Raw genomic sequence first — 21,253 nt, 5'->3', positions numbered from 1 at the left:
ATAAAACGGGAAAAAATCCCACAAACCTTAAAGTGCACTTGAAAAGCTCACACAAGGAGGCTAACCTAGCTTACCTTGAATAGGTAAGGGAGTACACTCCCCTCCACTCAACCCTCATCCCCAGAAACAGAAGCTAACCCCAGACAAGGCAGCGTGATGCATCCCGAGACAACAGGACGGGAACATCTACACAACGGTGTGAGTCAACTGCCTTCACAAAGTTTATCAATTCACTTAAACCAAATTAGGAACACCCGGTGCTGTAAGAGTTAATAGTCTCAATTAGGGCTGCCACAAACGATTATTTTGATAGTCGACTAGTCACCGATTATTTTTGCGATTAGTCGACTAATCAGATCCATTGGACGTAAAACGTACAGCTTATTGCACCAGCAGCATCTGCTCTTATATAACTAGCATTAGCTTACAGCTTTAAGTGTTTAAGGTCTGTGCTAACTAAAAATAAAGAAAAGATGATAGTTTATTAAATTTTAATGAAATTTGCAGATTGTTTCGGTGAAGTTTAATAAACTCCTTGCTTTCTAAAATATAACAGGACACCGGAGTAAATTCTGGAGCATCTCACACTTCTGATAATCAGCTGTCTGCTTGACGTTTATTCAGCTGTGTTAAAACTATAACTTTAATCTCAGCCAAACCGATTTACTCAGGAACAAATAAAATACTAAAAAAGCCAAACAATAACATTTTTAAGTTATCTAAGTGACTCATATATCATGTTTAACCTGAGTAGCGAAAGACGGCGGTGGGTTTGAAAACGATTTGCCGGAAGTCTGGTGTTCTCACGGCTCTAGTGAGCCTAGCCCCGGCTCGCTATCGAGCTAGTGGGTAACAGACGTCTCCGAAAACGTCGGAGCGCTTTTGAAAATATGTGGTGTCTTGATAAACTGAGCAGATATTTGAGGTTTACACAGCTACATTCTCGCCTGAAAATATGTGAAACGTGTATTTTGTGACCCAGAAAGAATAATAAGAGTAACATTAAAACTAACTAGCTGCCGCCATTGTTGGAAACTGAGCAGGGCCGCGCTATGAATTCTGGGACACAGCTTCTTCTTCGGGGTTTAACGGCAGCTGGCATCCTTGTACATGCAGTGCTGCCATCTTCTGTTTCAGTCCGTTATTACACTCTTAAATCCTGCTACTTATTCCTGATTCTTTTGGGATCTTACAAAGCTTCAAACGATGCGTCGACTATTAAATCAGTCGTCGACGATTTTGATAGTCGACGTAATCGTGACTAGTCGACTAATCGTGGCAGCCCTAGTCTCAATACCTAAAGGTAAGCAGCGGAGGAGCATGACTGATATGATGAAACTGGGATTTTGTTACACTTAATTATTGCAAACACAACTAAAACTAAACTGAAACTGAGGATTTTCAAATAATAAAAACTACACTAAACTAGCACATAGTTGGTAAAAACTAATTAGAAATGGATATAACATTGAACATCTGAAGTCGAAGCTAAATAAAAAGATAAACTAATGAAAATTGCAATACTATTAAAACTCTGGTGCAGAGGTTGGCAAATCTGACCAGATAATGTTATGAAATGGATTGTCAGAACAGTCAGCGTCACAGTCACCTTTGACAGTCCAGACTAAGATGGCGTTGAGCATCTTTAGGGCGGAAAAAGGTTGGTGTGACCAAGGTGTGGTTTGGCTTGTTGTAAGTATGTTTCATGATCATATGGCTCTGGATGGACCAGTTACCAGGGCATGGAAGGAGGACAGACTCATTAAATGAAGAGAAGGAAACTTCTGGGATTGGAGATCCTCTGGGTGAGTGGTTGACTAAAAGCATGCATAAAATAAAAGCTATTTTTCATTATTGATTAGTAATAGATTGATAATTAGCCACATTTACAGCTGTCTTGACTTGTTGTGGACGCAGTCTGCTTCATGTTTAAGCAATCTAATTAACAGATTGAAAATAGTGACATTAAAGGAAGAGTATGCAGCGCCACCCTGTCAGGCGCCAGTGACGGTGGAGCTCAGGGATGAATCAGGTGAGCTGTATTCATGGCTGGATCAAAACTAAGTTTCCCCTGCTGTGATCAGTGAGGGAAAAATGGGGGGGAAATAAAATTTAAAAGAGGCTGGTAAAGATACATTTATATACGTTATATGTGAAGTAAAAGGGGTAATAAAGGGGGTGGTTCTACTGTGATTTCAGCATCAGCATTATTATTGCATCACAATCATATAACAAGCATTGCATTAATGATTTATTGAAGCTTTTGACATTGTACTAACTTTTGTGTTGCAGTGAATGTTATAACCTGAGGTTAATCTTCTATTTACAGGTGTCAGAATAATGTGATCTTTCATTGCAGGTGTAATTATGATCATTTTATACATATTGCAGTTTGTTGCTCATTATAGAGTTGTGCTCAAGTTAACAAAGGGTTAAAAGCTACAGTCAGCGCGATGTCTGGCTGATCTATGGAGGGGAAAGACTTCGAGCATAGAAGGCCGCACGCGCTTACATAACAATGATATCATGTTATTCTTTGTGATCTTTTTTCAGTTATATCTTTTGCTAAGTGTTGAGTAGTGGCAGTTAATTAAATGACATACATTTACTTTTATATACCTGATTTAGAACATTACACATAGATCAACTTAACAAGCTGCAAAGCCTTGTAGCTGCAATATTGTGTCTCCATGAGGGACAGGTGGCTCCAGGAGATGAGGGGGAGTCAGTGCCTGTCCTCGAGAAAAGGAGAATATTCCTTTGCTGTGTCAAAAAGTAGTCAATGAGTTCATATTCAAGTGAAGTTCGTATTAATGCAGGTTTTGTTTCTTGGTAATTCTGCGGACGCAGGCTCTGGGTGGAGCCAGGAGTTAAACAGATCTAACATGTCAATTAGATTGATTTCATTCCCTAACACGGGATGACAGCACTGGAGCAATGACACTGGATAGGGGAAGGTCTCATACTTTCTACGATATGAGGTCAATAACCTTTTAATTTTCTAGCTCCGTGGATTTGACACATGGGAATGTGTCAAAAAAGGGGGGGAGTTGAGTTTTAACATGAAACAAGGGTGATATGAACATTTCTATGACTTCATTTGTGTTTTACTAACTTAGGTTTGGTAAATTTAAGCTAATAGTGACCCTAAAGGTTTCATAAATCATTTTTCCAGGGTTAAGCGTTAATCATTGAAATGAATTAGATTTTTTGGGGGGGCAAATGTTGGGATTAAAAATGGCTAATTTGTTTTTGATGCCTTTTGTTAAAATGAGTGGTTCTAATAATTTTCTTACACACCTTGCAAATGTGCTTATAATGAGTTGGCACTCGGTCTTTTGAAGGTCATAAGCTTCGTTCGGCGTGATGGTCCGGATTGATAAAGTGTAGGAAATGCCTTGAGTGCAGAGGGCTAAATGCAAACACGCTTACACACACATAGGATATGATTAGAATAAGTCCCTGGGACATTCTCAGTGTTCTATACCGATTCTGAATCACTGGAAGGTCAATAGATAACAACATTAGATTATTAGGGCTAGGCAGGGAGGTGTTTTGGTTTTCTGTCTCTTACAGAGAAAGGAACAGACACCAGACGAGGTCACAGATGTACGAGGATCCTTTGCAGCAGAGACAGACACAGTGATGGCCGAGATACCAACTGGGTCCAAGGGTCATGGCGTTTGGGCTCCGATTGGTCACCTGAAAGGATGGATCCCATAAACACAGCGATAACCATGAAGGGGTTGGCGGAAATCCAGGAACACCAGACCAGCGAGGTTCGAGAGGCTCTTGGGCAAAAGGGGGACACGTTCCTGTTGCTTTTTCTGGAGGATACACCGGACCGGAGGATACACAGATTGTTGTTTGAAATCGGGGCAGAATAATCCCCTGATCTGTGCAACGACTGAAGGGTTGTCTAACCCCTGAGGTTGAAGAAAGAAGAGCAAAGGGCCACCCAACTGGACGACACTGGTGGCTGCAGCAATAAAATAAAGGCTAAAAGCTCCTTGGACAGAGGTTCTAGTCTGAGTACGTCTGAAGGGTATAAGGTAGCACCAAAATAAAGCTGTGGGAGACCTGGGGAGTGTCATCTGTACCTGCTACTGTTGTAAAAATAGTTTTTCTTGCATCTGAACCGCGCAAACACAGAGGTCATCTCACATATGGTTCGCCCAACAGAGGGACAAAGGGCCTCAGGAGTGAGTCGAAATGGACCCGGCCACACTGGATTGCAGGGTGTAGGTGAGCTCTGGAGAATCCAGAGCTCAACAGAGGGAATGTTGAATTATAATATTATTTTATGCCTAATTAAAGATTGTGAATTATTATGTAGTTTTAGTTTGCATTATTCTCCTGAATTAGAAGAAGCTGATAACTATTGCATTTGTTAGACTGATTTGCATTACATTAGACTGCTGATTTATTGTGAATGAATGATGTTGTTTTATGATGCATTATACTGCTGAGTTATAAGAAATACTGTTCGCAGAAAGTCATCGTCTTATTTGTCTGATTAGCAGAGAACAGAACATGCTGGAGTTTCCTGCTCCATCTCAGCAAGAGCAGATAAAGAGGGAGCCAAGGTCGTAGCTTAGGCGCCGTGAGAGAAGGAATGTGAATGTTTAGGCTTTTATGATTAGGTGGGGGCTACTAGAGACTATAAGAGTTTGAGCAATGCTCCACCATTTTGAGATCTGAGGCTGTCTGCATACAGTGTCCATCTCCCACGCGTGTGATCATTAAAATCATTGTTTGACTGAACCCGACCGGACCAGTGTTGTTATTGTGGTTTTTCCTCCTGTCTCCATCCCCAATATTTGAATCCATAACAGAGGATCTTGTGTAAACTATTGTGTATTGTAACTGTCATGTCAATAAATAGCTGCGAGGAGAGCTGCTCTTTGAAGGATTTGGGCTAGAGACAGGTGATGAGCATTATGCTCCACCGCCTGGTTCTGACCAAGGCTTCCCTCGTTAGCGAGTTAAAGACCAGTTGAAGATGTTCTGTTTTGATTTGTTCTTCATGAGGAATAAGTCTCTAAACTAGCGGGGCCTGTGGAAACACAGACTCAACAACGACCATATTTCCCAGTCTTGGCTCGTTTACACTGGCTTCCTGTAGTTGTAGAATTGATTTTAAGATTTTATTGCTTGTTTTTAAATGGATTGGCCTCCTTGTCCCTCTCTGATCTTCTAACTGAAAATACTCCAAACAGAACTCTCAGGTCCGCTGATAAGTTGCCTCTGATTGTTCCTAGCAGCAGCCTGAACCTCAGAGGAGACGAGACTTTACGATTGCTGTGCCTAAACTTTGGAACAGTCTGCCTCTTCAGTTAGCGTCTCTCCAACACTCCACATTTTTAAACTCTGTCTGAAACACATCTTTACTCAGCAGCTTCTAACTGGGACTCTGTTTTGTTCTCTTTGTGTGTGTTCGCTTTAGTTTGTGCAGCACTTTGTTCAACCTGTGTTGTTTTTAAATGTGCTTATAAACTCATAATGCTGATAATGGTTTTAACTGTAAATATATAAGAGTGACCCTTTAACCCAACACTGAGAGCCTGCTGAATCACACACACTGGCTGAGTGTCAGAACTGGACTCTGCTCTGAGTTTTTGGATCTATTTTTTGCTTACATAAGTAACCTTTGTCTCCTCTCTCTTTGTTCCTCCAGACGTCCCACAGCAGCGTGTGCCCTCACTAACCAGGAGAGGAGCTCCAGTGTGGACCAGGAGGAATCAGAAGCTCCACAGATTAAAGAGGAACAGGAGGAACTGTGCAGCAGTCAGGAGGGAGAGCAGCTGGGACTGAAGGAGGAGACGGACACCTTCATGGTGACTGCTGCTGAGGAAGGAGAGCACAGTGAACCAGGAGGAGACGAGGAGCAGCTCCTCTGTCACAGCTCTGCTGAAGCTGAGAGTCAGCATCTGGAAGGAGGCAGGAGTGCAGACTCGGGAAAATTAGAAACAGAAGTGACAGCAGGAGGTTCCCCCCCATCAGAGAGTCGGTGTAACTCTGACACGGGTGAAAAGCCTGTAAACTGTGATGGTTGTGGGAAGGACAGAATCCACACAGGTGAATTTTGTCTCGCTCTCAATTTTGTCTGAGCGTCCACGTGAGAGCCCACACAGGCGAGAAGCCGGATTCATGTGAAACACGGAAAAAGGAGAAATCCATGTGAAAGGTGGACTGTTTCCATGGCAACTTTCTGTCTGTCCTAGCACAAGATGCTCGTACAGCAGAAACTCTCAAACTCAAGAACAGTTAAGTGATGGGAGCGCTATTCTGTGAAATGGAGTAAAGGCTTCATTTAAAGCAGTGAAACAGGAAAAGCTGCGCGTTCAGCAGTCACACGACTCTGTGCAGATTGTTCATAAACACAGTCTGATTTTATCTGTCTTTGCATCCTTTTTATTTCTTTTATGCTTCAAATTGTGTAATAAACCAAATCAGATGATATTTGTCTTTTAATGTGACTAAACCTAAAACTACAGCTGCCTTCTAACTGAGCTGTTTAAGGACGTCCCAGGTGCTGTTAAGAGTTTTAACGTCCTGGTTTTATTTTGGATGCTTGCTTTACTTTGCACAAATTATTTCACAAAAACTTGTAATTTGGTGGATGGAAGGTGGGGGAGAGGTCCTTATCTACACAGTGGTGGTAATTGTTCTGACCATTAGAGAAATCATCATGTAAATGAAACTGTGTAAAGCACCGGTATAAATAAACAAAAAGCATTCTGATATTGGAACAGCCAGCTCGTAGCACTCTCAAAGAGTAGATCCCTCCTGCCTGAGTGCTGATGCAGCAGAGGGGAAGTAGGTCACCCTCCCTCTCTCACCTCCAGCTGTTTTCCTCCCAGACTGAAAGAAACCAGTTCAGCAGCTGTCTCCAGTGATGCAGCCCAGATGTTTGTAGTGTATGTGTATATTAAACTGTTTCCTGCGTGTGTCTGGTGTCACTGCTTTGTTCATAATGGCCTCTCTTACAGTGAACATGAACGTGGATTTATATTCTCTTTACAGCTTCACTAAGGTCTTGAATATTTAAACCTTTATTTTGAAAATAAGTTAAAAAAACCTCTCCAGCTGTCTCGCCCTCTGACGTCATCATTGTTTCTTTTTTTTTTTTTGGCCTGTCCCGTTTGGCTCTTTTGCATCAGAATTGTTGTCTAAAGGCAAAGAAAGATGCCCAACGGATTTACTTTACCAAACTGACCATCCCAGCCTTGCCGTAATGGTCCATTTGATTCACCTTTTATTGTTTATTTTATTTTCACTTACTGAATATGGGACAGACTTGACTGGAGGAAAGAAGGGGAGAAAGAAAGAGGGAAAGAGAAACAGCTGAGAAGAGGGACGGGGGAGAAGGGCAAAAGACAAAAACCAACAGAACGGGCAGAGAAAAAAAATGCATATATCAATCACCTGGATCACCTGCTGAGAAAGAAAAAGGAAAACAAGCAGAAGAGAACAAGAGTAATAGAATAAACAACATCACAATGATATATGGGAATATGACAGTAAATACTAAATGTTAAACATTATTGTGCAGCACATAAGATCAACAGAACACAGTGTGCTTTGAGGTAGGAGCCAAAAAGGGTGTAGTTTGTGGGTGTGATCACCCGTGTGTACACCTGTGAGCATGGACGCGCTTGTTTTTAGCAGTCATCATTGTTTCTTACTGGTCTGTTCTTTGTTTTTATCTCATCTTTCATTTTCTGCTCAGAGGTCGACGCAGTTAACGGTCTCCGGAGGGCAGCGCCGCGTCATATCCGGTGGAAGCACCGGCGAAATACTTGGACTGAACCAGAAGTGTGTTGTGCTGTGTGTGAGCCGAGTGTGTGAGCTGTGGCAGTAACACGCTGTTTATGTATTTATGGCTCTGTTTGGTACATTTAAATAGGTTTTTAGGAAGAAAGAAGGACGTTTATTCCAAGCGGAACAAAGTATTTGAACATCCTCCTCCTGCCGGAACTTCAGAGCGGGACATCCGGTGGAAGTAAACAATGAAAAGGCGGCAGTATGGTTGTTCCAGCGTGAACTTTTGGAGGCTTTGTGTTGTTGTGTGAGCTGAGTGTGTGAGCTGCGGCAGCAACGATGCCTTCAGTTCAGTATCTGAGAGAGTTCATCAACGAGCGACTAACTGCTGCTGCTGAACAAATATTCTTGGAGTTTGAAAAAACGATCGTCCAGTACGAGGAAGAGATCGACCGTCAGCGCAGACTGCTGGATATCACCTGGAAACCCCAAATCAAGCTGCACAGGACAGGTGAGTGTCCCTCTGAGGGAGGATCCTGATCACAGCTCTGCGGGACGTTTCTGATTGTGAGGACTTTTTGGAGATGTGAGCTAACAAAGAGCAAACAGAGGACAGGACTGCGCTGCGCTGCATTCAAACAGCAGCTGGTGGATTTGAGCTTTTCTCTGACCTGGATCACTCAATCAGTTTCTTTATGTTTGCTGTCAAAGTTGGAAAACATCAAAAATCGAGCTTCAGAGCACATTATTTATTCCAGATGGAGTTTATACATATAAATATAACGTTTATATAAATGTATGTTTCCTGTTGCACTTGTGAAAGTTGCAAACAAATGTTGGAAACATGAAGTCGCTGTGCAATAATAAAATATCTAATGTGACTGATCTGCAGGCTGTTGCTCGTCCTCAGCGCTGTGATCTGCTGCTGTGCTGAGGACTGTTTGAAACCAGTTCCACTTTATCTTCATCTAAACACACCTGTTCTGTCTGTGTGTGAATCAGCAGCTGTTTGTGGTGCTGGAGGGGTTTGTGTAGCTGTACCAGGCCCTATCCTGGAGCCGGGCCTGGAGTGAGTGTCTGGGGGCCACAGCCCATAAAAAGCTGCGCGAGGGGCTTTAGGGGTTCAGTTCTTTGTGCCTCGAGCAGTTTCATCTCTGACCAGTCTGGCCACAGAGGTGAGGAAAGCCACTTCTCTGGTGGACGAGCGATACCAGCAGGATGTAGTCGGGCTTGCCAAAACGCACAGCTCGTGTTATAAAACGAAGCTGCTGGAGACGGCTGCACTCTGGCCTGGATTTGCCTTCTGTGGCCCTCGTATCCCCTCTGTGGGTGTTTCCACAGGACAAAGTGAGGATTCAGAGGTGCTCCTGCAGGAGGACGGGTTGGACTCCACCCTGGGCCGTTTGCTGTCTGGGGTGCTCCCGCTCCCTCCCCCTTTTCCTGTCTGCTCTGCTGCCCTAATCTGTAAAGTGAATCCAGGCCTCGTACTGCTGTAACGTTTCATGCTGGAGAACGGTTTGACATCTCGTTCAGCTTCCACGGCTTCAGATGAATTTTCACTCATATTTACTTTTTGTGAATTCATCATTTTCTGCAGGGCGTCAGACACTCGGAGTAAAACATCGATTCATCATTTCTGCACAGATCACTGACCTTTGTTTCCATATTGAACCCAGAATCATTCAGGCTCCGTGATTAAAGGTTTGGAGTATGACAGTTGCATGTAGTGTAGCATCGTCTTCTCATACAGCAGTGACTTGTGTGATGCGTGGAGGGTGTGGGAGCTTGCACAAGTGATGCAGGTTATCTGTCGTGGAATTTTCTGTTAATGAAATCTGCAACACCGTCAGCTGTGGTCAAGCTATTTTACTTACTGCATGCAGGAGAGCCAACACACATCAAATATCAAAGTTCACAGTCATGGGAGCTCTTATCCTTTTATACCCTCACACACAACTCTCAGTATCTTTCAGTTACAACAGGTTTTTGTCACACAGCCTGTTGCTGGGCAGAGAGCAACTCCCACTATCTTTTCCCAGGAAGCTCCTGGCACTGGTCTTCTTGGGGGGTTTGTCCTTGTACACTCGAACAGTTAGCAGATAACTTAGTGAAACATCGTTAAGCAAAGCTAAACAGTTTTCACCAGGTCACACTGACACATACATACAGTTCATCTAATCTAAATGTGGAAATGTGAAAACTAGAATTTTCCCATTACACTCTTTAACAGAAAAGTGCTTCATTTTATTCTAGTTTTTGCTCTTATACATACTTATGGCTGCAGTGAATATTTACTCAGTTTTCTCTTTTTCATCACATCAATTTTAATTTTCTGTCTCTCCAGACGTCCCACAGCAGCCTGTCTGTAAGGAGGAGGAGGAGGTTCTCCCTGAGCAGCAGCTCTGGAACCAGGAGAGGAGCTCCAGTGTGGACCAGGAGGAACCAGAACCTCCACAGATTAAAGAGGAACAGGAGGAACTGTGCAGCAGTCAGGAGGGAGAGCAGCTGGGACTGAAGGAGGAGATTCATAGCTTTACGGTGCCTTGTATGTATGAGGAAAGTGACGACAGTGAATCAGAACTCCTCGGGCAGCAGCTCCTCTCTCCCAGCTTTCCTGTGGCTGAGTCAGAGGATCATGAAGGAAGTAAATATAGAGATTTAGGAGTAACTGAGAATGCAGAGGTGAAGCCAAAGAAGAGAAATCACAGTGAAAATGCAGAGAACCCTACACTGCCAATGAGTCAGTGTAACACTGGCACAGGTAACAAGTATGTATCATGTGATGTTTGTGGAAAAGCCTTTAAGAAAGGGTACCAAATGAGGATCCATCAGAGAATCCACACAGGGGAGAAGCCGTATTCTTGCACCACGTGTGGGAAAGGTTTTACTCAAAGTGGTAGTTTGTTGAGCCACATGAGAACCCACACGGGGGAGAAGCCGTATCTGTGTAACACGTGTGGGAAACGTTTCAGTCAGAGCAGCAGGTTGTCCATCCACACCAGGATCCACACTGGTGAGAAGCCGTACCTTTGTAAAACCTGTGGGAAGGGATTTAGTGACCCGTCGTCGGTTAAGCAGCATAAGGTGGTCCACACAGGGGAGAAGCCGTATCTGTGTAACACGTGTGGGAAACGTTTCAGTCAGAATAGCAGTTTGTGGGCCCACATGAGAAGTCACACAGGGGAGAAACCATATTTCTGTAAAACGTGTGGGAAGAGTTTCAGTCAGAGCAGCAGGCTGTCCTCCCACACCAGGATCCACACTGGTGAGAAGCCGTATCCCTGCAAAATGTGTGGGAAAGATTTTCGCTCTCAGTATCATTTGACTGTACACATGAGAAACCACTCTGATAGTAAGCCTTACCCTTGTAACACGTGATGTTTCCAGTGTCCATTGGAGAGTCTGCGTCTTTGTAGCGTAACTTCACAGGATGAGATGGCTGCTTCCAGCTGCTGCTCATGTTTGCACTTCCTGGGTTTGTGTCTCCAGCTGAACTGAAACAGCAACCTCTCACTTGGCTAGCAGCTCTGTTACTCATCACACTATGAATCCTCTTATTTCACCGGTCAACAATTTGTGTCTAAAAAGGCAGTTTCTGAACTGCAGGCTGAACCGCTGCTTTGCTCATAAGTACTATAGTCAACTGGGTCTGGTTCTCTGTGTACCAGCAACTAGACGGATCACTGGCAGAAGCACCAGAGCTAAACAGGACTGCAGCCATAGATCACGTGTTTTACTGGGTATCAATCTGGCAGTGATATAAAAAGTCTGATCAGTGGAAATCAGTTCCTGGGTTCTGTTTTCTATAAAAGCTGTTTTGTAGGATTTCTTTGAGACTCTGGAAGAAAACATGTTCGATGACGTCTCTGCTTCAGTAGAATCAGAGGCAACAGTGTAAATATGACAAAGATGCAGCTCTGATCTTCCGCCTGCATCGAGGTTTTCTTCTTTACCTCCATCACTCTGTTTGCACCTGAACGTTTAGTGGAAGATGTTTGGTTTGTGTCCTCAGTGATTTTTGGATTGAAGTCAGATGTTGAACTTTGTGTTTCAAGCATGCTTTGTTTTCAGTTCACATCTTTTTAAACGTTTCCGTCTTTAGAGCTGACACTAACAAACTGTACGAGCTGTTTGACGTGTCGATGTGAAAGGATCTTTATAAATAAAGTTTCCTTCCACAGCAGCTCTGTCTCTGTCTCTGATCTTTACTGCTTCATTTCTCTGTTGTCTTTGTCATCAGTCCAATGACACAAGAATCAGAGGTTTAACAGTGTGTGGCTCCCTCTAGTGGATGTTGTGGAGTATTCTGTTGTCTTTGCTCCAAAGGTTTTTGTACAGAGTTTTGCTGTTTCCTGTCACTGTGGGCTGCAGAGCACAGTAGTACACAGCAGAGTCAGACAGCTGAAGCTTCTGGATCTTCAGAGGAACTGATGTCTTGTTGAGTTCAGCATCAAATCTGTGTTTTGGGAACTCTTGAGCGTTTTCAGTTCCAGAAGCATCTCGCCGTAAAACATATTTCAGATAGTCGTTCACGTCCTGTTTGTACCAGAACAAATATGCGTATGTAGAAGTTGTTTCATATCTACATCCAAGTGTAACTGTGTCTCCTTCAGCAGCAATGACATCTCCTTGTTCCTGGATTACTTTGTCTTCTCCTTTACACTCTGAGGAAGAACAGAACATGCAGAGATGGATCAATAAACATGGTTAAAATGGTAAATGGCCTGTATTTGTATAGCACTTTACTAGTCCCTAAGGACCCCAAAGGCCTTTACATATCCAGCCATTCCACTGGTGATGGCAGCTACATTGTAGCCACAGCCACCCTGGGGCGCACTGACAGAGGCGAGTCTGCCGGACACTGGTGCCACCGGGCCCTCTGACCACCACCAGTAGGCAACGGGTGAAGTGTCTTGCCCAAGGACACATCGACCGAGACTGTCCAAGCCGGGGCTCGAACCGGCAACCTTCCGATTACAAGGCAAACTCCCAACTCTTGAATCACGATCGCCCTCAAAAAGTCACCATTAATCAGACTCACACATTTATTTAAACAGAGGAAACATGTTGATGTTTGTATCTCACCAAAGAAAAGAGCAGCAAGAATAATCCACAGCCAATGTTCCATCTGTACAACAAGGTTTAAATCAACAGGAGAAACTAGCTGATGTTCAACATTCAGTCTGAGAATTGTTCTCTTCACAGCAGCACTTATTATTGACACAATGGTTGAACACAGTGCAGAAGGAGAGCCCCGCCTACTGGATGATGTCGCCCTCTGTCTCCTCTTTGAGTCTCACTTCCTCTTCCTCCTGGTTCACAGACTGTTAGCAGCATTTGAATCACTGTGAGGAGGGAGGATGGAGCACTTTGCACTGTGTGCAAGGACAACGAGCCAAATGTTCTCCATCACTGAGCTGTAGGGATGGGTATCGAAACCCGGTTCTTGCTGAGAACCGGTTCCCACTGTTTCAATTCCTTGGAGTTGTTTGCCATTTTTGCAAATGATTCCCTTATCGATTCCAGTCGCCCTGAATGACGTCACCACGTTGCAAAGCGTCATTTACCTGGCAGGAAACACGGCGCCTAAGCAGCTCAAACGCTCAAAAGTTTGGTTATACTTTACGAGAACGGATGACAACAGGGCAACTTGCAATACTTGCAAAGTAGATATTTCATTTAAGGGAGGAAACACTACGAATATGCAAAAGCATTTGCTCACAAAACACACGATGACCTCAAATGAATGTCGTGTTTTTAATTCTGGACTCGTGAATTTCAACCCAGCAGCAGCGGTAACGTTTGCACGTCCTCTCCCGTTAATGCGGCAGGTAAATAATCAACTAACAGTGCATATTATGTTAGCGCGATCTGCCTTATTACAAACCTGCCATTACTGTGCATTTAGTGACCATGATGAGACAGAGTCTGGCTCAGATGCTGGCAGTTCTCGCTGCAGTCTGCCGGCAGCGTCTCCTTTTAGGCAGGATAGACGAACGTCACCGAGCAGTGACTCAGTTTGTGGTCAAAGGCTTGCACCCATTTGCCACAGCAGATGATTTTCGGTAAGTGAATGTGTTTAATTGTACGCAGGGACATTACTGGATATTCTTGTGTAATTGCTACAGAATAATTTATGTTATACTTTGTTATTGCTACAGAAGAATATTTATTTTATTATTTTACATTTACAATTTTTTTCCTGGGGACCCTGTGACACCCCATTGAAGAGCCGTAGGCTGGATCTCTTAAGATCTCACTGTTGGGTTTGTAAGGCCATGTTACTCCTAAATTTCTATCTTGTTCAAAGAGAAGATATAAAACAAAGTTCTGAGCTATTCGACCTTAGTGTTCTCCTTTTTTAAAAAGAATCGATAAACAGAATCGAAAATGGAATCGGAATCGTGAAAATCTTATCAATACCCATCCCTACTGAGCTGCTTAATGCTTCTCATGCTTAAAGTGAGATTCAGGGTCAGATATTTCTGCAGATTATTTGTGGTTTGTGTCTAACGATAACAATAACAGGAGGTTTAATAAGACACGATTACTCATCACTCATGTGTTTCAGTATAACAAACTGAGGAACTATATTTTAGCAAGAGTTTTCACTCAGGGGAGGCACGCATCCATGAAATAAAGCAACACACACACACACACACACACACACACACACACACACACACACACACACTAGCTACATGCTTTATGGGATCAAAACAGAAAATTTACTTCCTTACGAAAAGAAATATAACATTTAAATCCAAAAATGAGTGTCTTGGAGGAAGTCTGTCATGCCATCCAGTTTACATCCCCCAGATCTGCTGAAATCAAACCTTTTCATTCATGATAATCTCGTATTTACACAAACAAAATTGTGCTGGAACTTCACCATGTTACACCAGACGACAGAGCAGAGAGTGTTATTGTGTGTGAGCTGAGTGTGTGAGCTGCGGCAGCAACGATGCCTTCAGTTCAGTATCTGAGAGAGTTCATCAACGAGCGACTAACTGCTGCTGCTGAACAAATATTCTTGGAGTTTGAAAAAACGATCGTCCAGTACGAGGAAGAGATCGACCGTCAGCGCAGACTGCTGGATATCACCTGTAAACCCCAAATCAAGCTGCACAGGACAGGTGAGTGTGTAGCCGTAAGACTGGTGGACCTAAATCTTCACCACCACGTCTGTTCACATACAAGAGGAAGGGGAGTGAGCGGGTCAGCGCTTAGGGCACAGAAACTTAGCTGGCTTCAAACACCATTTATTTCCAGGATAAAAAAAAAAAAAAAAAAAAAAAAAACACTGCCAGAGTCACAAATACAAGATAAAATTCCCCGTATACAATAAAAATAGTGTTGCAACCCGCTAAAAACCCTGCCGGCAGAAATAACTATACACTATTAAAACAAGGCTTAAAAAATATTTTCCACATGCTAAAATTACCTTCCCACAGTCCCATAATCCCACAGTCCAGCCACACATGGGCGAATGGTCCTTATCTGAAAGAGACAGGAGAGGAACTTCTCTTCCGGTATGGTAAAACTCGCCAGCAGCAGACCAGGGAGGAGGCTCCTATCGCAGACCTGTCTCCTCCTGACAGCGCGTCGCCGCACAGTCCCGCCCCACTCCACACCTGAACACGGCCTCCCTTGTCTCACCGTCAGATGCAGGCAGAGGGGCATCCCTGCCCTGTTGTGAATTGCGGCCATCGCCACCCACTGTTGCCGTTCCCGCCATTGGGACTGGATCGCCGAACGACTCGCGGCACCCCACAGTCAGGCAGCAGTTCCTTCCACACACACGTGCGGGCTTGCACGCGTTCCTTTTTCTCCTGCTCACCCTTCGTGCGTCGCTCCTTCTTCTTGTCTCTGCGCTCACTATCCCCTTTAACAGGTCAACCTGGCGGCTGATAGGCCACCTTGGGGAACGCCCCCACCTCACAGGTGCCTACAATTGTCTGTTTAGTCCACAGTGGATTAAAGGAACATGGTACAACATTAACACACATAATATAAATATGAGGATAAAACCATGCAGTATAAATATCAATAAACAAACATGCAATATAAATATCACAATAAAATCATGCAAATATAATCAACACTATGTACCAATACACAGATCGATAAAACATAAAAACACAAAAACACAAATTTCCACTGTGTGACAAGTGTCCCTCTGAGGGGGGGATGGGGCTCATGTAAAACTAGAGAATATTTTAGACACAGAGAATATTCACTGAAATATTAATAACCTGTTAGCAGAGACCGAACGAAATATGACGAAGTGTCAGGACCACATTAAGAAAAATATTATTGATCATTTAGAGGATGAAGTCTAAATGTGCCGGTTTCAGTTGTTGCTCCTGCTGCGGTTCTCTCTATAAAATGCCTAAGAAACTGGCCCCCTGGTTCCTGGGACCCTTTTCCATTCAAGACGTCCTGAATCCTGTAACGGTCCGGCTGGCCCTTCCTCGCAGCATGAAGGTACATAATGTCTTTCATGTCCCCATGGTGCCCGCCCTCCGGGCTCCCGCCACCCGCCCGGTCGACGAGTCAGTGAAACAAACTGATCAGCTGTCCTGTGACATAACATCCATCCTTTTTACTGGCTGTAACCATGACGACGACACATCTGTCCATGACCAGCTGTTTCATTTTCGACAAATCGGGCCTACTCTTCCTGTTGAGCAGACGCAGCTTCTGCAGCATCTCTTCAGCATCCTCGTGCTGATCGCCTCTCTGTGTTTATGAGCTTAAGACAAATCATTTCCTTCCTTTAACTAAAGCTGATTCTGAAGTACGAGCTCTCTGACTCAGAGGAAACAGGAAGTTCGCCTTCAAACAACAACTGCAATCTCCACATCTCAGCTTTTTCTCAAAATGATCAGTAATATATATTTTCCTTAATGTGGCCCTGGTACTCCATCGTAAATATGTCGAGTACTGATCTGAGACCAGTGTTAGTTGAAGAGACTGTAGTCATCACTGCGAGAGGAAGATGACAAACTAAAACTTAAAGAGTGTGTTCACGCTGTCCATGTGATCTATTTGCAGAGGTGAGAAGTAATGAAGTACAAATACTTTGTTACTGTAGAAATCTGTATTTTACTCAAGTATTTATTTTTCTGACAGCGTTTTACTTTCTTTTTACTTTGCTAACATGTTGTAACAGGTCATTTCAACTTCACTTAGATCATGATTTCCTCCTGTCCGAAACCATAATTATGTTGGCTATTGATTCTGCCCCCGATGAATCACTACATATCTAGCTGGAGAGGCTCATGCATCACTGTGATCCTGGGAGCTGTATGGTCTGGAAAGTAGCCTTCATGAGGCGTGTTCAAGTGTGTGGATCCTCAGCACTGCAGACTGGTTTCTAGGATGTGCAGCATCACGTCACTGATGGGAAGCACTGCTAAATTAGGCATGTGTTGGCTATAACAGATACCTCAAAGTGGATCATAAGTGTACTTGGTAGTAGAGAATCTAAGGCCAGTGTTCACAAGGGTATTGGTGCCTGTCATGGGAGCAATCTAAAGACCCGCTGGTGGTCATGGTAAGGACTGAAGGGGGGTTTTCTTAGGGATCTCCTGAGGTAGCAGGTGGGAACTGAAGGGCTGTGGCTTGAAAGCTGAGGTGTGAGAATAGTTTGGAGAGACCTTTTGGTCTGTTTAAAGCAGTTCAGGAAAGCTGTCTGCATTCAGCCAGGAAGTTGATGTAGACTGGGGTGTGTCCGGTGGTGGAGGGAGTCTTTGAGAAACTCCTGAACATAAATGTCCACTGTGAAGGCAACAAAGCACAAAAGAGTCCTGGAAATTATGAATTATCAAGGTGGGAATATAGATGTCCAGATGTGTGTCCCAATCATCATATTACTAAAACGTCTCTAAAAATTGATATTTTTGGAAAAGCCTGTAAGAAAAAGTCTAGAATGAAGAAACATCACAGAGTCCACGTGGGTGAGAAGCCTTATCCATGTAAAACATGTGGGAACAGGTTCAAAGCTGTCATTTGACTCACCACAAGAGGGCACTCAAAGAATCCTCACATTTGAAAGGTCGCATATGGAGTCACACAGGCAAGAAGTTGTGTTCATGTGTTGTGTGGGTTAGGAAGGAGATTGCAACCATGGATACAGCTACTTAGACTGTTTTAGCTTGAATTTTACATATGAAATGACATAAAGACAAATCAATGGGACGGAGTTCTGTCAAGGTCGCAGGTGAAAGAGACTGAGGAGGAGCTTCTTCCCGCAGCCGATACGGTCTCTCAATCACACCACCACACAGTACTGACCCACACATATGGTTCTTACACACACACTGGACTTTCTGGACATTGTTATCACTTAAATCACTTTAAGCATATTTGCACTGCACAAGACATAATGTGGATTGCACAACACTGGTCACTATATTCTTCATTTCCAGTTAATACTTGTACAGGTGCTGTTATTGTGTGTGTGTATATATATATATATTTATTTATTTATTTATATTTCTTCATACATTCTTATATAGTTCTATATTGTGTATTTTGTTGTACAGTTATTTCATTTTTAACCTTAATTTTTCATATTTATTTCCTATCTTATTCATAGCCTTTTCCTTTTTTTTCTTTAGGTCACGAGCAGTTGTCTAAGCATTTCACTGCATATCGTACTGTGTATGACTGTGTACGTGACAAATAAAATTTGAATTTGAATTTGAATTTGAATCCCGACACAGCTCGATGAACTGATCCTCCCTCTGTGATGTAGAGCAGGAACTCTGGTCTGGATCTCTGGTATTGTCGGTACCACTGGATATTGTAGATAGAACCATCATATGTACAGGTCAGGTTGATGTTTCCTCGCTCTGCAACAGCTTCTTCAGCACGTTCCTGCTTTATGCTGTTCATGGAGCCCAAAGCTGCAAATGAATGATTCATGTCAGTCAGTCTTTTTCTTCCTTTGTGAGCATAATGAGATGAAGAACTCTGCTAATAATAACTCTGATCAAATCTTGTCACAATGAGACTTTTCTGTGTTCTAACACTCACCTATGCAGTGAGAGAAAAGTACAAACAGGTAAAGGAACATGTTTCAGGTGCTGAAGTCACACAGCAGATGAACAAAGTTCAGCAGAATGAAAAGACTAAGCAGCCTCTCTGCTGCACAGCCTTCTCCTCAACATCAGGCTGGCTGAAACCATCTCATTGGCTGAGTTCAGCATCAGTGGGTGGAGCCAGAGAGAAACCTGGATTCAGGGTCACCTGGTCCAGCCCTAACTATATGCTTTAGCAAAATGGAAAGTTTGAAGCCTAATCTTGAAAGTAGAGATAGTGTCTGTCTCCTGATTATGAAACAGGAGACAGACACTTGGAACCAGTGCTCAGTCCACTCCTGTACGTCCTCTTCAGCTACGACTGTGTCCCCTTCCAGAGCAACACCTCCATCATTAAGTTCATTGGCGACACAGCCATCATGGGGCTGATCACTAGTAAAAAGGAGGCTGCTTACAGGGAAGAGGTGGCTCAGCTGCTGTCATGGTGCCTGGAAAATTATCTCTCCTTAAATGCTAAGACTAAGGAGATGATTATTGACCCAAGAATCAGGAGAGAGCAGCACGCCCCACTATACATCAACAGGACTCGGGTGGAGAGGGTGAAGATCTTCAAATTCCTCAGCACTCACATCAGTGAACATCTCACCTGGACCCATGACACACAGTAGATCATCAACAAGGCTCAACAACAACTCTTCTTCCTAAGGAAGCTGAGAAAATCTGGATTAACCTCTAAACTGCTCAGCAACTTTCACAAATGCACAGTGGAGAGTATCCTGACAAACTCCATCACAGTGTGGTACGGGAACAGCACCACTCAGGACAGGAAGGCTCTCCAGCGTGTAATCGACTCATCTATGGAGTACCCCTCCCACCACTGCAGGACATTTACAACACTCGGGTCCGGCAAAGGACTCACAACATCATCAAGGATAGGCCCCACCCACAGCACACACTGTTCACACTCCTGCTATCTGGCAGTCGCTACAGGAGTGTGAAAGCAAGGAAGAACAATCTCAAAAAGAGTTTCTATCCATCAGGCTGCTGAATCACTGACTAATTGTCAAACTGTAACCACAGTGACTCTGATAAAACAGGAATTAGCAGAATCCATCTGATATGAAGCTGTGCTTTGAATACCACTTCCCTCCTCTTTGAAGAGTAGTCAGATATCTGTGTTCAGGTTTTTGTACAGCCTCTTCTACACTTTGTATCACTGTGTTTGTAGAGCACAGTAGTAGAGAGCTGTGTCTGCCAGGGTTAGGGCTGCTATGGTCAGATTAGTTGTTGTAGGTGATGTTTCTGATTTATAACGTTTATCAGGAATATATTCACCTGTCTGCTGTCTCCTTCCTTTCCAGAGTATAAACTGAGGAGCCTGAAGGTCAGAATGATGTCGGTACCAGTGAAGTAGAGGATAACTTGAAGTTGTCTCATAGCTACATGTGAGTTTGACAGATTCTCCTTCTGTTGCAGTGACTTTATCTCGTTGAGGAGTGATTGAGTCTCCAGCTGTTAGTCCTGGAAAAAGTAGAGAAAATGAAGCCATCAGACTAACATTGTCCATGAGGCTGAGAGGAGAAGACAGTGGAAATGAGGAAAAGTAGGACAGAAGTAAAAATCTACAATCCTCCAGACCAATGATTCATTTCTAGCAGAGTTCAGAGCAGAGAAAGAAATGTTGCGTTCTGAGAAAGAGACAAAAGTTCACCTATGAAGTGAGATGAAAACAAAAAGAGGTGCAGCAACATGTCTTTGGAGCTGCTGAAGACAGACAGACAGCACATGAACAACGTTCTTCCACTGCAGCAGATTCACCAGGTTGTGCTTTTATTTCCTCAAACTTTTTGCTCTCCAGACAGAAATCATCTCATTGGTTGAGCTGGACGTATGTGGGCGGGGCCTGTGGATGATTTTGAACCTCCAACATCGAAGTGAGTGAAACAGTAAAATATACAGTGATGTTAAGTATTAAACATTACTGACAGGCTGGATTCAGTAGGATTGATCACTCTTTCTGTTAGCAAATACATGAATAAACCCTTTTTCTATTTTACGCTGCTCATGTACGCCCACACTAACACAAAAACTGATTTCCATCCACGATTAGATGAGACATGAGTTGAATATCATGAGACAGTTTGCAAGATGAAATTCACAGTGTTTTATTCATGAACGATCTTTTTCGTCACTGTTTCATGTTTAGAATCTGTTCGGATGTATTTTTGTTATTAAGAAATCCAGAAAAAATATCCCAACTAAAACCTCAATGATAAGAACTTTTTTCAAGGCGGAACGAGTAAAATGTCCTGTTTTGGCGGAACTTCCCTTGTGCAACAGTAGACGGAAGTGAACTGCACAAATGCGGAAGTAGCATTAGCTTTGTTCCTATGTGACCGAGCCGAGTGTTGTTGTGTTGTTGTGTGAGCTGAGTGTGTGAG

At 43.4% G+C, this 21,253-nt stretch overlaps 1 protein-coding gene across 1 annotated transcript; it reads left to right on the top strand.

The window, feature by feature from the left end:
- The first annotated feature begins 7,811 nt into the window (after positions 1–7,811).
- Positions 7,812–11,931, top strand: LOC146647360 (uncharacterized). The gene is made up of 2 exons (XM_085388929.1): positions 7,812–8,275; positions 10,109–11,931. The coding sequence occupies exons 1-2, from the start codon at positions 8,104–8,106 to the stop codon at positions 11,140–11,142; spliced, it is 1,206 nt and encodes a 401-aa protein (XP_085245055.1). The 5' UTR covers positions 7,812–8,103; the 3' UTR covers positions 11,143–11,931.
- Positions 11,932–21,253: the final 9,322 nt, after the last annotated feature.

The sequence above is a fragment of the Rhamphochromis longiceps genome, linkage group LG18 (assembly GCF_057381845.1).
Source record: "Rhamphochromis longiceps isolate RC_006_pf linkage group LG18, R_longiceps_female_GT1.1, whole genome shotgun sequence".
Taxonomy (NCBI): Eukaryota; Metazoa; Chordata; class Actinopteri; order Cichliformes; family Cichlidae; genus Rhamphochromis; species Rhamphochromis longiceps.
Note: the sequence above shows the minus strand (reverse complement) of the source record. Positions and strands in the feature narration are given on the sequence as shown.